The sequence below is a fragment of the Triplophysa rosa genome, linkage group LG4 (genome assembly GCF_024868665.1).
Source record: "Triplophysa rosa linkage group LG4, Trosa_1v2, whole genome shotgun sequence".
NCBI lineage: Eukaryota > Metazoa > Chordata > Actinopteri > Cypriniformes > Nemacheilidae > Triplophysa > Triplophysa rosa.
In genome coordinates this window covers 29,443,025-29,459,044 of record NC_079893.1, presented here as the reverse complement: position 1 = coordinate 29,459,044, position 16,020 = coordinate 29,443,025, and the positions used below count along the sequence as shown (strand labels likewise).

Sequence of the window (16,020 nt, the reverse complement as noted above, 5' to 3'; positions counted from 1 at the left end):
CATTACGCTAGTTCGAACCATGTTATGTTTGCAACACATAATCATTTACAGGTTACCTGCATGTCTTTAAAGCCGAGCTCATGAAGAGTCTTCTCATCGTAGTCAGTGGTCAGCTCGTGTCCAGATGAGATCATGCGCACTGGACCCATCAGCCCACCTGTACACAAACACACGACAACGTCAAGAGCTGTTTCGGTTTGACCAATCACAAAGGGGCCAGCTGACCAATCAGACCTGACCTGGGAAATCCTGTTGACGGCTGGTTTGGCCGAACTCCTGCAGCTGCGCCTGTTGGCTGAGCTGATCCTTCTGAAGGTTCTCGTACCAGTGAGTGACCTCTGCCCTCAGATCAGCCACCTGATCACTCGGGTACATCTCGATGGTCATCTGCACGCACAACAGACTCATCATCATGAGTGAAGTAAACATAATATCTCATTACAGAAGTTAACAGAGCGTTCAGAGCAATAACTTGATCTGTAATCGGATGTCATTGTTAGTGCCGATGATGTCATTCTCACCTTGTCCGGCAGTCCCGCGGGCTGACAGACGATTCTGAGCGGGAGAGACTGTTTATCGCTGAGAGCTTTCAAATGACTGCTGATGCCCGTCCCCTCGATCTGCCACTGCCTCAAATGATACGCAAACCTGCGGACAGACGCGCATTAGATCGGAGCAGACCGACACTTCATTTTTGTGTTTTTGGACCTTTACCGCTTCAGAAATAAAGAAACCCACACTGTGTGTGTTCATACCTGCGTCTGAATGCCTCCAGGTGTGTTTTGAGGAGCAATAGTCCTCTCTCAATGATAGTGAGGCTGGAGTGAGCGTCTTTCTCCAGGTTAGCAGATGCCATCATCAAACTCTCCATACACTTACTGATAAACTCCTGCTCCTTTTCTAGACCCGTTTTACCTACACGCACAAAAATAAACAATCACATGTCTTGACGGAGAACAATCTGGATGCATAACTGTAAATGTTTCTTGTCTATGGACGTATTTGGGTGATTCTCACGAAATCTTGGTTGCAATATGTCAAACGTGATTTTCTTTAAAATACTCGCATCAGCACATTACCTTTTAATTCGTGAAAAACAAGGTATGACGTGTTTAGAACCATTGATTCCCAAACTTTTACTGACAGTTTAACACAATTTTGAACATTTTCTACAAAAAACGGCTTTAAAACAATTCTCATTACCGTAACAATTTAACTGTCAATCCCACGGCATGTTTTGCCAAAAAAAAAAGCGAAGCCGTGATGTCTAATCAAGGTTTTATGAATCACACATAAGATGATTCATTAATAAAGTATATTTTCATAGAAAATACCTGTATCGGTAATGAGAATGAAAAAAGTCGTGCACACATCGTGACAGGAGAATATTAAGCTTTTAACTAGAAAAATGTTAAGTCATCTGTTCACCTGTCATTGGAAAGGTACTGGCAGATGTGTTTCTTCAAATAAAATCAAACTTAATGTAAATATCTTTGTGTGTGCAAACAGTCCTTTAAAAATGTTACAGAGGATCCATGAAAATTCTGTCAATTGTTTTGTTTTGTCATTTAGTAGAACAACAATTGTTTATTCAGAATATTTAAATTGCAACATTTAATTAATTCATACGAATTGGGATGCGTTTCGGTAACGAGAATTCTTAGAGGAAAAAGCAAAAAATACATAATTCGTTTCTGCATTGAAATTGTGCTTTGCGCAAGGCAGAGTTTAGTTTATGATGTTTTTTTGCGTTACCAAATTAAGTTTCATCATTTTAAAAAATGTAAAATGACTGCCATGATGTTTCAGTGGTTTCGTGAGAATTTAGCATAGAGTGAGATGTTTCCTAACCGCTGATGTAATACGAGTTGATATATTGGATGGCAGCTCGGCTGATGTCGGCGGACTGAGCCCTCAATGCGATTCCCCAGAGCTGATCCATACCGCACAACTACAGACACACGGACAGTAAGAGAACAATCAAGAGACCGATATAACAGTGAACAGTGGGATTTGCACCATCCAACATTTAGAAAACAAACTAACGCTGTGAAAGATGGGGTAAATTGATCCAACCTCGCAGTTGGAGCTGCTGTCGTAAGCGCTGGTGGCCAGTCGAGCCAGATTACACAGATGCTGAAACAAATTGAGTCCAGTCATGCTGATGGTCTCGGGCTTCAGCTGAGGCATCTGAGAGAGAGAGAGAGGGAGGTGATGAGAGATTCATTCTCACGACCCACAGCAGAAGCGGCGCACAAGAGTTCAGACCTTCTCCAGGAACAGATGTTTGTAGGTCTCCATGCCCATGGCGTGCTGGTCTTTACTGCGGACCTGATTTAAAAACCAGTGCAAGGCGTCGTCGTAACACTCAGAATCCTCAACTAAACAGTGCCAGAGGATATCCACCTGCTCCAGACTCAATCCTGACACACACAAACAGAAAAAATGGCGGTGAACGATAAGGATCCAAAACATTCACCAGTTACAACTTGAGTTGAATATCACGACTCACTGAAGTGGTCAGGTGATCCGAGCGTAGAGAACACACAGGTGAGAAACTGAAGACGCACCTGCACCTCTGCACTGTGACTGTACCTGTGACACACACGTGAGACTGATGTCAACACTCCAAGCAAACAAACTACCGGACACACACCCTTACAGACATTCAAACACACTTACAGAGCGAATTTGTGGCGTTGCTCTCTCACTTCTTGGATATAGTGTAACAGATTATCGAAGAAAAGCTTCATCATGTGAAGTTCCTTCTCAGCCCACCTGTAGCACATCATCAACACCATCATCATCAGTCTTCCGCAACATCAGCTAATACTGTAAATCGTTTCCCCTGCAGCTCTACGGCGCCTTAGATTTACGCCATCACAAGTGGTCTGTGTTATTGTAACATTAAGGATTAAAAGACAAATTTAACAAGTTCAGTACGTGGTTCAGAAAATGATCAAATCCAACAAAAACCCTACAGGCCAAACAATCGGTCCAAAAAACGACTTTTGGAGTCACAGATGTGGGCGGAGTTTACTAACATGGTTATCCAATGAGTGTCGTAGCTGGAGCCAAACTGCTGAAAGGTTCCGAAGAGCTTTGGCAGCAAACGCAGGGACACCACCACCGACCTGAGGACCACACACAAACACAATCAAACTACAGGACCTGAGAGAGACCCAAACCTCGCTCATCTGCAATCCTGTGAGGGACTCACCGGTGGTTGGCGAGGTTCTCCAGACAGCCCTCGATGAAACGCATGCGGATCTGACGGTCAGTAAACCAGCAGACAAGAGAACACAGCAGCTTCTCGGCTTCATTGATCAAGCCCTCTGATAGGTGGATCTAATTGCCACGGTAACAAGACAGAGACAAATTTACCAAGGAAACTATGGCGAACATAAAAACGCATGTCAAAAAGCTGTCTGCATTTCAAGAGTTCAACGTACCGCATTGTCGTCCTGGACCAGGTCCCACAGGAGAGTGTTTCCTTTTTTGCAGACATTGTCCAAGTTGATGTCAGTCACCGCGTGGGTGGAATACTGATGCTTGTGCACCGCTGGACCTGAAGACGTTTATCAAATCATCCAGCTAATACATCACATCACTTTTATTTAGAGTAATATTGCAGAAATGAACTGCAAATTTCTAGGATTTTTCACAATGAATAACGCACACAAACACTATGACCAACCTGCAAGAAAAAGTGCCTGTGATGAACTAGACAAAGAAATCTTGCAAGATTCGTGGCGATCTTCGAACAAGTAGAAACCAAAGAGTTAATTCGAAGAAGTTTAAAGAAAGAAGTCAAAACTTAGAACGTAGAAATGAACATTAAAGGCGGGGTGTCCGATTTTTCTTAGCTGTCGTTGATGTTCAAATCACCAAAACAAACACACCCCTACCACCATCTTTCGCTTTCGTCAGCGCTCGGCTAATGTCCGTCCTGTGCACTGTGCACCTTACTGCTGATTGGCTACAAGGTTGTTTGTACTCGGCCCGACTCAGTTGTCTAAAGCGTAATTCGGAAATCGGTTACCCCGCCTTTAAAACAAAGATAAAACATATTAAAAGAAACTCATTTGAGAAGTTGAAACTAGGAAGCTGAAACAAAAAAGTTAAACACAAAGCTAAAAAAATGAAGCTGACAAAATAACGCTAAAGAAAGTCGAAGATCCTGAAACAAGAAATATCTTGAAAGTTAAAAGGAACCTTGGGTATAGAGAGATATATGGCTTAATATATTAACGATGGCATCGACTTTATAAATGTGAAGATAAAAAACAGTGCAACTGTCACAGTATTGATTTTTTTTGGTCAAAATCCGTGACGTCAAATGGTTGCAACCTAAACCCGTTCTCTTAACACGTTTTCCATATTTAACAGTAAAATACGATTCGTCAAACATAAGATCAGATATATTAATACACAGGGACAGTAGGTGGCGGTATGTCCTCTTGACACAAGCCAGCCTGCCTGCCATGAAAGAAGAATGCGTTCAGTATCAGTAGGGGTTGTTGCTAGAAGGGATACAGTTACGGCCGGAAGTGGTGCAAAATCTCACCTTATGATTACAATAAATTACATTAGCTAACGCCTACACCTAGTGTTGTAGTCGAGACCACCAAAACCGAGACCAAGACGAGACCAAGACAAGACCAAGACTTTGAGGGGCCGAGACCAAGACAAGACCAGCACTCCCAAAATTCATTCAAAAGATCTACAAAACACTAAAAAGTCATAATAAAATAATAATAATAGAAGTAACTTGGGTGATTTATTGTGCAGAAATGTATGTGTAGGATGTTTTATTTTCCATGTTTTATCAACCACCTTCTGTAAAATATTATAATTTTTGTGCTGATAAAAATGAACTAAACTTTAAACAAACGGTCTGTAACCTTCAACAAAACAAAACATTCAGTGACTTAATGAGTTTCATTGCTCTTTAATCTAATCAATAGCAAAATAGCTGTGTGTTGCTCAGACATGCACAAAAGTTCAGATTTGTTGTTTGGGACTAGCCAAAATAGAACATAAACTTGTTTAGTTGTGTCTAAAACTTAAGTCACTTATTAACTCAAGGTTTATTGAATAATTATACAAAATCGATATCACATCCGATGTTATAAAATAAAATAAAATAAAAACAAGATCTCATACAAGTACCTTTTTTGCGATCACATCTTGGATATTATGGGCCTTTGTGTGTATTCAGTTTGTTGACAGATTTCTTTAAGACAATCCCCCATTCTTCTCTTACCAGCAGTAAGAGTAACAAAAGTAACAGAAGAATCTAATAAGGAACAAGTGGTGAATGCTTTTTAAGACATAAGTTTTACATTCAATCACACGAATGATGTCAACACATAAATCAGACATTGCACTAGCAATTTAGTGTAATTCCCACAGTTGTGGTCTTGAAATAAAATCCCGAGACCACTAAGTCTGACACCAAAGACAGTCGAGACCAAGGCAAGACCATCAGAATATGGCCTTGAGACCGGTCTCGAGTACTACAACACTACCTACCACAACCCTAAACCTAACCTTACAATAATAACAAAAATATTAATCAACCGTTTTCAGCGGGACAAAAATTATGCGGTATTGAAGTTCGCATGCCCAGTGGAGGTAGCTGTATCTCTTCTAGTCAAAACCATCGGTAAGCATCTGTTCAAGGTAAACCATAGCTTTAAACGACCGTCTTTAAGACATTTAAGACTATTTAAGACATCAGCATCCACCATTATCGTATACTTTATACATTATGAGAATATACTGATAAACACAATAATAAGATGCTTGCGGTTTGGTTATTTATTCTGTATTGGAGCACACGGGAATATTAGCCCCCGTCAGCTAATGACAGAGAGAGAGAAGACAATAACATTGCATCAAAAAGTCAAAATCTGGATAAAATGCATTTTTTAATGGCTAAAAACATTGTGTATATAATATATTCGAAATGATTTTGGTTATTAATATGTATCTTTGTATTGTTTCTGACCAACAATATTAAAATGTAAGAAAATACACCAAATAGCGTCTTTATTTTCTTTCCTTATTATTTTAGCATTATTTATATATATACAGTATATATATATATATTATCCTACAGCACCTTATTTACTGAAGAACTGATTAGTGTGTCTGTGTTCAGTTTGGTTGCCTGTGCGTGCAACCATTTCACATCATCGAAAAAGAACATGGCGGCCTCCTTAGGTTAAAATGAGAATTACACTTAGTTTTTTTTTTGAAGAATTGAAAATATTTGATGTGTTTCTAACGTGTAATAAGACTATTACAAGGTATTAAGCCATACATCTCTCTATACACTGGGTTCCCTTTAAAACAAACTAGTTAGTTGAAACAAAAAGGTTGATAAAAACTGAATGAAAGTGTAAACTAAGAAGTTAAAACAAAGAAGTCGAAAGTATTTAAAAAAGAAACAATGAAAATAGAAGTTAAAATGAACACCTTAAAACAAGGATGAAACAAATGAAAGTTAGCACTGACAAATAACAAAATTCAAGAACAAAACTTAAAACTAGGATGCGGAAACTAGGAAATTAAAATCTAGGAAGTTGACTCTAAGTAGTTGAAACAAAGAAGCTGAAAAAAGACGAAACCAAAAAGTTAATTCAAAAAGTTAAAACAGAAGCTGAAAAAACAACAAATAAAAACAAAGTTGAAATTATCAAGTTAAAAATAAGATGAAACAAAACAAAACAAAACAAAACAAAACAAACAAAAGAAACTAAAACAAGGAAGTTGAAACTAGGAAGCTCAAACAAAAAAGTTTAACACAAAGCTGACAAATAACGAAGTTGAATAACTTAAAACAAAGTAAAAAACCGTAAAACAAGAAAGTGAAAACTATGAGATAAGAATCTAGATCGTTGAAACTAGGAGGTTTCAAACAAAGCAGAAAAAAGAAGCTGAAAGAACTGCACATTGAAGCTGACAACGTTTAAGTTCAAGAAAACTAGCAGCTTTAACAAAGTTGAGAAAAGAAGTTGAACCAGTACATTGAAAAAATGAAGTTGAAATTAAATTAAAACAAAAATGAAACAAGTCAGTTGAAACACTACCATATGAATGAGTTTGCAAGCAAAGCCCAATATGAGCACTTTTAAGCAGACTAAAACTCATGCCTTTTAGGGCTGAACGATTAATTGCATTTGCGATTGAATTGCGATGTGGTGAAACACGATTAATTATGGGGATGCACAGTGTGACACGACCCTGCACGGAGCTGACCAGTACCATCTCAAAAGCATTAAAAATGCATGGAAAATGCGCTGCATTTTCTCCTTTTCCCCAAAGTGCTCGGGACGGAAGCTTGCTCTCTCGTGGTGACTGCCTGCGAGTGAAGAGAGCGCGTTGCACCTCATTCGCGTCGCGACTGCTTCGCTCTCTATTTCAGCGTGCTTGCCGTGCATTGTATTTGAACCATGAGCTGCGGCTGAAGAGCGCGTTGCACCACATGCATGCCGCGACTGTCAGGAATTGTGTGTACTAACATTAATGCTGCCTCAAGGGGCAAGACTACTAACGTCATGCAACACTTACACAATAATAAAAGACAATATATAAGATAATACATATATTAATAGTTTATATTTTTACTTATTTATTTAAAGATTGTCTAGTAAGTTAACAGACAGTGTTTAAGTGCAAACAACATGTTAATCATATGTTTATTACAGTGACTCAGCATTATCAAATTACCGAGTGTGGTAAAGCCACAGTTTTGTTTTTTATATTATGTAATCTGTTTCTGTGATTAATGACGTTCATGTTACACCAAGTTTATTTGTCAGTGCTTTATGTCATGATAATTATTACATGATTACATGGCTAGAAATGTAACAAATCATTCAATATATTAGTATGAATGGGGTAGTTCTATAAAAATATGTCAATCAATTAGTGCGTCTAACTAATATCATCTATAGTTTATGGTAAATCTGTCTAATATTCCGTTGGTTACCATGATTTATTGATTTTCTTTATTAAATAATACAGAAGATAAGGTGCTTAAAAAAAAATTGCATCTTAAATTGCAATCGCAATAGTGATAAAAAAAAAAAATCGCAATTCGATTATTTTTCTAAATCGTTCAGCCCTAATGCCTTTACATGTTCACACCCCAGAAACCACCCTAGCAACGCCCCAGCAACAAAGTGTGTGTTTACCTTGCACCAGGTGTTCGTGGTATATGGAGGCCAGGTTGGGCAGGTGCTGCTGCAGGTGTGAGCTGAGCTCCGCGTGTGAATTGATCTGAACAAGCTCTTCCTCACACCCAGATTCCTCACCGTCGAAATCCGCCATGTTCTTCTCGGACTTGGCGCTGACCTGGGAACTGCTACAGCTTACGTCATCTGCGCTCAGCATATCCTCCACCATATGACTGCAGGGAGAGAGTGACAATGTTGGTTTTGTGAGCACGATGCAAAAAACATGTACGTCGCATTAGAGGGCCGGTCTCACCCATCCTGCTGGTGGTGATGATGGTGGTGATGATGATGATGGTGATGATGCTGTGGGCTGATGAAACGTCTGCAGTTGAAGAGTTCGTTGCTCATGGCCTCTGTAAGGAAGTCCGACACTCGAGGCAAACAGGAAGGCTCCTGGGAGACACCCATCTCCTGCTGCGGCTGCTGAGGATTCTGGGATTGGGAATGTGAAGAAGGATCGGCCTGCTCTCCGGACGTCCCCTCCAGGCACATGGACAAAGAGGAGCACGGTTCTAGAATTCGTAGAGAAGAGGACGACGTGGCTATCATGGCAGTAGCCGCCTCTGGGGTGAATGGGATAGACTTGGGTTTGGAAAGTCCGGGACCAGACGACGCCATGCCCGGCGGAATTCCAGGTCGTTCCGGAGGACCCTGGACCTCTCCGAGAGCTTCTCCGGCTTTGCGTTTGCGTAGCTCTGACGTGGGAGCCTCTCTGGAATCTCGGGTTTCTTTCTGAGGGCTGCCTTCAGAAGCGACGGCAGGTCTGTCGTCATCATCGTCATCATCATCGTCTTCATCATCCTCGTCATCGTCTTCTTCTTCTTCCTCTTCTTTCAGTGCCTCGCTGTCGGCCATGTCGTCGGAGTGCAGCTCGCTCCCGGGGCTGCCTGCTGATTGGCTGGCTCTGCTAGATCCGGCCTCATTACTGGACGCTTCGCTGCGGCCGCTGCTGCTGCCCTCCTCTCCGCTGTTGACAGTCTCGTCCGAGCTGCCCTGTAGGGACTCCTGCAATACGGCAGATGGCACAACACCACATCAAATAATGGATATTGCTGACACTTTTTTTGACACTTGGCTTTTCTGCTCGGCTTTACCTCAGTGTCTGACAGCCTTTGCTGTCCACGTTTACCGCTGCTCATGATTGGCTCGTCCATCTCCATGTCACTTCCTCCGCTGTGATGCGTGTCGCTGTTGTCACTGCTCTCTGGGCTTCCGGCAGGAGAACCTGAATCGAAAATGTCAGAATGACATTTAAACCAATAGTAAAATGCACACCAGAGCTTTAAAACTAAAGGATCAGTAGCATTTTCAAGCCATGTTACTTTTAATAGGTTTTTAGCATAACGTTTAAATAATCGTATTTTTGCTCTTTGCGAAATAATCACATATAAAACACAAATTCTGATCATTATGAGGTTACTGTATAAAACTATACGCCACATAAACACTTGACATCTTTACTCCTTAGTTGAAGTCCTTATTTAATTTGTTGCAACTTATGTTTTTAAAGCACACAATGGCACACAATATTTCTGTATCTAAATATGTAAAGCATTACATTAGAAGTCAAGGGTTTTATTCCCATCAAACAACCATGAAATGTAAAACACCGTATGTATGCAGCTTAAGTCACTTTGGATCAAATCTGCTAGAGGTGGGAGAAAAAAATCGATTCACAATGAATATCGAATCAATCTAGGGGTGGGAATCGTGTGGTCCCTCCCGATTCGATTCAGAATCGATTCTTAGGGTCTCGATTCAGAATCGATTCTTAGGGTCACGATTCGATTTAGAATCGATTCTTGACGTACTAATTAGCATACAGAAAATGTCATTACGAGACTAGTGTTGGCACTTTCGCTTCCAGTCTTTGAACTGTCACATATTGTAATTTAATACAACTGAGTGCCCAATAAAGCCATTCTCATTCTCATTGTCTGTTGTCAGACATTAAAACAAGTGTATAATAGTAAATAAACGCGATTCATTAGTGCCAAATGTTAAGCGGCAGTCAATTTCACGAAATGACACATCCTCGGACAAAATCATCATACACATAAGAGAGGTGATTTTGGCAATATTACTGTATTTGTCTTGTGCAGCGCGTGTGAACTGGCTAACAAACTGTGCATATTTACAGAAGTCTTAAGTCTAAACAGTGACAGGTTTTGGGAAACACTATATTGCACTCATTAGCCAGGTTTCCATTACATATTTGCGCAAAATTTAAGCGATGTTTTCTAAATGTCGATTAAAACAATATCGCGGAATGACTGCATTTCCATTAAATTATGTAATGCGATTAAAGTGTATTTGATTCTTCTCGCGATAAGTCATTCTGGCAGTAGTTATTCTTTGTACGTTTTTGGCAGGTTGCAAACAAACTTTAGTGCATAGTGCCACCTACTGTGATGAAAGAGTGAAGAGTATATTTTCATATTACCACACTGTTCCTAATAAATCTTAATAAATAATAAAGAATGCGTCAATGAGAACGGCTTTTCTGGGCACTCAGTTGTATTAAATTAGGGCTGTCAAAAGATTAATCGCGATTAATCGCAATTAATAAACATTTATATATAATTTCAATTATTGGTAAATATAAATAAATACATATGAATATTTCCTAAATATGTATACTTGTGTATGTGTTTGTATTTATAAATACAAATTGAATATGCACAGTACATAGACATATGTTATGTAAACACAAACCTTTATTCTGGATGCGATTAATCACGATTAATCGTTTGACAGCCCTAATTAAAATACAATATGTGACAGTTCTAAGAGTAGAAGCCAAAGTACCAACACAAGTCTGACTCTGAGCGCAAACGTGACACGATGACATCTCAAATCTTAAATATGCTAATTAGTACATCAAGAATCAATTCTAAATCGAATCGTGACCCGACAAATCGATTCTGAATCGAATAGTGAGGGAACAAACAATTCCCACCCCTAAAATCTGCTAAATGCATAGACTTAAACATATTTGAGGAAACCGTAAAAACAATATTTTTGCAACAAAATCGGAAAATTTCACATTCCCACTCACCTTTCTTGTTGCCCATGGGAAGGTTGGTGTTGAGCAGGGAGGCGAAGGAGCTTTGTTTGGACAGCTGAGTTTTGGCTGCCAGGGCGTTATTCCACAAGGCCTTGATCAACATGGACGCCAAATACAGCGTCTGCACACGCACAACCAATGAAACACAATTTAGTTCAATAAAAAGAAACCTATTGTCATTTTAATTCTGGATTTTTTTATATGGCCATTAAGTATAATTTGGCTGTTTTGCATTACGATTGCGGTGTTTATAAGATGAAAAATGCTGAATCTAAAACATGTTTGGCATGACCGAAATGACAGTGAGTCATACCTGTTCTGTGTGTGCACTGGGGTGTAAGCTGGACACCAGACTGAGCACGTGTCGCAGGGGAACCGGGTCCAGATTTTTTATCAGTGAGGGGAAGAGATCATGGATGTAGCGACTGCAGTGCTTCAGCTGAAGAAACAGAGACAGAGAGCGAGAGCGAGAGAGACAATTCAGTGCACAATGGAATAAATAAATACAGCCGCGGAAAAAATAAACAGGCCATTTTAAAATTATGTTCAGTTTTTCTGAATTTACTATTTATAGGTATGTGTTTACGTAAAAAATGATCATTTTTGTTTCATTCTGTGAACTACTAACAATATTTCATTTCAAAATGTTTTTTTAATTTGCATTTATTTGAAGAAAACAAAAACTAGAGAAACAGTTGAACATAACAGAAAAAATGCTCTATATTTTTTCAGACCTCAAATACAGCAAAGAAAACAAGTTCATATTCACTTCTAAGCAATACAACAGTAATATTTGTATTTAGGAAAAGTTCAAAAATATTTTTTTATATGTGATAATCTGGATTTTTATCACAGATTTCATGCGTTTTGTCAAGCTGTCATATCACATTCTCATCATTTCAGTGTCATCCAAGAAATAAAATTCTTCATTTGCATTGTATTTTGGGATATTGCACGAAGTCATGTGACAGTATGGTAATCTAAACAGATCGTGCATGAGCATGTGTGTACCTGAGCGGCCGCCCATATACAGTCCACATGTTGAGTGCTCAAGCGGCCCTCTGCGGCCAGGAAGTTCAGGATAACTTGGCACTGTTTAATGATCTACAGAGAAAAACAACACGCACACAACTAATAAATCTCTGCTCAGTCAGTACACAGAAATAAATGTTCAACCAAAGAAACTTGATGCTTGGCAAAACTCACAGCCAAAAGGTTGAGATGTTCACCTTCAGAAAGGTGTAAATCTGACCTATTAAGGCTCAACAAGCCACATGATTAGAAACAAGTACAAGAACAAACTCACCTCGATGTGCAAATTTGGTCCAAATATGTGCTCGACAACATTGTTGTTGATAAGCCAGTCGGCGAGTTCCTTTGCTATCGACCTGAGAAAACAAGCAGGTTGTTTGCTAATGCAGTCCTCTATAACTCAAAGGGCCCAAAAGCTAGAGAACACACTTACGTCTCTGTGTCAGACACCAGCGACTCGTTGTTACACACGTCGTTGAAGGTGTGCAGCTGATTCTGCAGAAAACATATAACATACAATGAAGACACTTGGGAAACGCTGAGAGCAAGTCATCCTGTGTGTGCACGAGTGTCTCGAACCGTGATCTGGCTGAGTCCGGCGAGTCTCATGGTGAGCGTCGGACTCATGAAGTATTTGAAGGCCAGATCCAAACTCTCCCTGTCGAAACACAGCGCGCTGTCCAACGGTTCCTTCACCGTGCTCCACATCAGATCGGCCATATTCCTCGCTGCGCTTTGACGCAACTCCTGATCCGACAACTTACACAGATATCTACAGAGATAGATAGAGAGAGAGAGGACGAATACCGTCAATCTTACTTTCTCCTTACTGGGTTTTGTTTCACCAGACCGAAGTCCTGCGTGATGTGACTCATATATAGAATCACAGCTGGAGCGTTCGGCTAGGTCGGAAACGCACACATTAAGAACACCAGAAGGACTAACAATAATATGTGGGAAAGTTTGCCGTTCCACGTTTACTTCTGAAGGTTTACAGTGTAAGAACACGAAAGAAGATATTTTGAGAAATGTCTCTGTGGTTTTGTGTTTGTTCAACAATGTTTGTTGGTCATCATCGTTCTACAAAATATCTTCTTTTGTGTTCTGCAGAAGAAAGGACGTCATACAGGTTTGGAATGACATGACGATGAATAAATGATGAAAATAATAAAGATCAAATGAAAGCAAAAGGAAAATACTTCATGATGCTGTCTGTATACACAAAAGCACACTGCTGGCTTCTCAAATCCTGTCTGGCTCGAGTCACGTGACCTGTGTTCTCAGCGCTCCCCCGCCGGCCGTCTGGCTCCACACAAGGTCATGTGAGGAGAGCAGTGGCCTTTGTTGCTATGGTGAGGGATGCTCTACCTAGCAACTCAGCGGTGAGCAGATTTCTTAGAGCAGCTCATTTCTGTTCTGACGGCCATTGGTTTATTACTCTCAGTGGGGCAGTCAGGCGATAGATTCGACTAAACAAACCGATTTGACGTGGTTTGACGTTTTCATGAATGAACGGGGATGAAATGCAAGGACAGAGAACACTGATCAGATATCAGCTGAGGGAGATCGAAGCAATGATGATGATGCATTCTTTTCTGTGCTCATCATAAATATGTGTGCTGACTTTATCCATCAGGATTCACCATAGTAAAAAAGAAAAACATATCTGGACGCGAGTAGAATGTGTGTGTTATGTTACCTGATAACATAAGTGCGAAAAGGGATGATGTGCTGCATCACAGCGGGAATGTGCAACCATATTCTGATCTGTAACAAAACACAAAAACACATTTACTTGAGTGTTACTGGCTGCAGGCCTGACATGAACTAATCTGATTGGCTACAAGTGTCACGATATGTGCTACAGGTCTAACATGGCCATGGATCCATACTGATCTCTGATTGGCTGGTGTAGATGTTATTGCTGCCGTTGACTCACGTTAGAGACGATGGTGATGAAGGCATGTGCGATGGGGAACGGGAGAGTATCGGGAGCACCAAACTCGAAACAGTCTTTCATCAGAGAGAGGCCGTGCTTCCCACAAAACATACACACATATCGCAGCAGGTGCAGAGGGACCTCCACATCCTGAAACACACACACGCCATAACATTTCCATTACAAAATACATCCAAAGGAAATGTTCTCTTGATGTCAAATGCATGGTCACATAACTGAGTTTCATGAACAGCCAGAAGAGATAAAATGCCGTCTGAGACTCATTTGATTTGAACAGTAGCAGAAAAAGAAACCAACAAGTTTAAACCATAATATAATGTTGGGTCAAGACTGTCGACTAGTCGGTTGGTGGACGATTGGCTTGATCCATCCTTAGTTTGTGTATTGAACATGATACTTCAAGAGTCAATGAATCTTAGTAACGATAGTAAACATATTCAATAGTACATGAACTGGAACGCGGCTGCAAAAAAAAAAAAGTTTTCTTACGTCATAGCACCCTCTAGCAACTAGATTTACATATGAAAAGTATTCTGGACTTTTAGATATTGCGTCACAAGATGCAGCCAATTAGTCATCATGGGCAATAGCAAAATATGGCTTATATTTGCCCAAAGATTTACGGAATGAAAAATTGAATATTAGCGCAAATTGAAATAGAACATTGAAAATATGCGCAATGGAAACATGTCAATTTCGTCAATTTTTGTTTTAATCAACATTTAGAAAACATTGCTTAAATGTAATGGAAACCTAGAGAGAGAGAGCGCGAGAGAGAGCGAGAGAGCGCGAGAGAGCGCGAGAGAGCGCGAGAGAGCGCGAGAGAGAGCGAGAGAGAGACACACTTTCTCCTTCATTGTGATCAATTTAAAGATGTGAGAGTGAAACACTTTCACAAAATGTCAAAGCTCATGCCAGAGTTTGACACACATCAGCTGCTGCTTCATTCATCTATCAGCTGCACACCCTCAGAAACAAACTACTGCCTTCATCTGCTACAATCAATGCACATCTACACTCTTGACTTTATTACATTCTCATGTTTCTGCCTGATATTATGTTATCTACATGTTATCTACTTTTGATATTGAGATTTTATTTCCATATTTCATTTGTTTACTTACATATACTCTATTTTATATTTCATTCTATATTTATGCCTTACTCAGCACCTTAGTTTAATTTTAATCTCATGTTTGTACTTAATGTATGTCTTTTGTTATATGTGTTATATGTTCAATGCTTTGGCAATATTGTAAGAACACGCAATCATGCCAATAAAGTACCTTGAAATTGAAAATTGAGAGAGCGAGAGTGAGCGAGAGAGAGCGAGCGAGAGACAGCGAGAGAGAGCGAGCGAGAGAGCGAGAGAGAGAGCGCGAGAGAGAGAGCGAGAGAACGAGAGCGAGAGAACGAGAGCGAGAGAACGAGAGCGAGAGAACGAGAGAGCGAGAGAGAGAGAGAGAGAGAGCGAGCGAGAGAGCGAGAGAGAGAGCGCGAGAGAGAGAGCGAGAGAACGAGAGCGAGAGAACGAGAGCGAGCGAAAGAGAGCGAGCGAAAGAGAGCGAGCGAAAGAGAGAGCGAGCGAGCGAGAGAGAGAGAGCGCGAGAGAGCGAGCGAGACAGAGAGAGCGAGCGAGAGAGCGCGAGAGAACGAGAGCGAGCGAAAGAGAGCGAAAGAGAGAGAGAGCGAGAGAGCGAGCGAGCGAGAGCGAG

General features: G+C 40.4%; 1 protein-coding gene across 6 annotated transcripts in view; it reads right to left on the bottom strand.

Moving 5' to 3' along the window:
- The window catches only part of usp34 (ubiquitin specific peptidase 34), a 56,195-nt gene that overhangs the window by 22,596 nt on the left and 17,579 nt on the right, over positions 1 to 16,020 (bottom strand). For 2 of the 6 annotated variants that reach the window (XM_057332486.1, XM_057332489.1), the window contains exons 5-28: positions 14,285 to 14,434; positions 14,045 to 14,112; positions 12,925 to 13,117; positions 12,779 to 12,840; positions 12,620 to 12,701; positions 12,325 to 12,417; positions 11,627 to 11,752; positions 11,305 to 11,434; positions 9,341 to 9,471; positions 8,500 to 9,251; positions 8,205 to 8,419; positions 3,698 to 3,757; positions 3,453 to 3,568; positions 3,221 to 3,348; positions 3,045 to 3,134; positions 2,683 to 2,778; positions 2,513 to 2,595; positions 2,269 to 2,423; positions 2,047 to 2,190; positions 1,852 to 1,951; positions 756 to 915; positions 522 to 648; positions 240 to 387; positions 57 to 157 (exon numbers count right to left, since the gene is read on the bottom strand). In XM_057332486.1, the coding sequence (XP_057188469.1) occupies positions 57 to 157; positions 240 to 387; positions 522 to 648; positions 756 to 915; positions 1,852 to 1,951; positions 2,047 to 2,190; positions 2,269 to 2,423; positions 2,513 to 2,595; positions 2,683 to 2,778; positions 3,045 to 3,134; positions 3,221 to 3,348; positions 3,453 to 3,568; positions 3,698 to 3,757; positions 8,205 to 8,419; positions 8,500 to 9,251; positions 9,341 to 9,471; positions 11,305 to 11,434; positions 11,627 to 11,752; positions 12,325 to 12,417; positions 12,620 to 12,701; positions 12,779 to 12,840; positions 12,925 to 13,117; positions 14,045 to 14,112; positions 14,285 to 14,434 (3,510 nt within the window). The remainder of the gene's footprint in view (positions 1 to 56; positions 158 to 239; positions 388 to 521; positions 649 to 755; positions 916 to 1,851; positions 1,952 to 2,046; positions 2,191 to 2,268; positions 2,424 to 2,512; positions 2,596 to 2,682; positions 2,779 to 3,044; positions 3,135 to 3,220; positions 3,349 to 3,452; positions 3,569 to 3,697; positions 3,758 to 8,204; positions 8,420 to 8,499; positions 9,252 to 9,340; positions 9,472 to 11,304; positions 11,435 to 11,626; positions 11,753 to 12,324; positions 12,418 to 12,619; positions 12,702 to 12,778; positions 12,841 to 12,924; positions 13,118 to 14,044; positions 14,113 to 14,284; positions 14,435 to 16,020) is intronic. The other 4 variants (XM_057332490.1, XM_057332491.1, XM_057332487.1 and 1 more) reach the window with 3 other exon arrangements.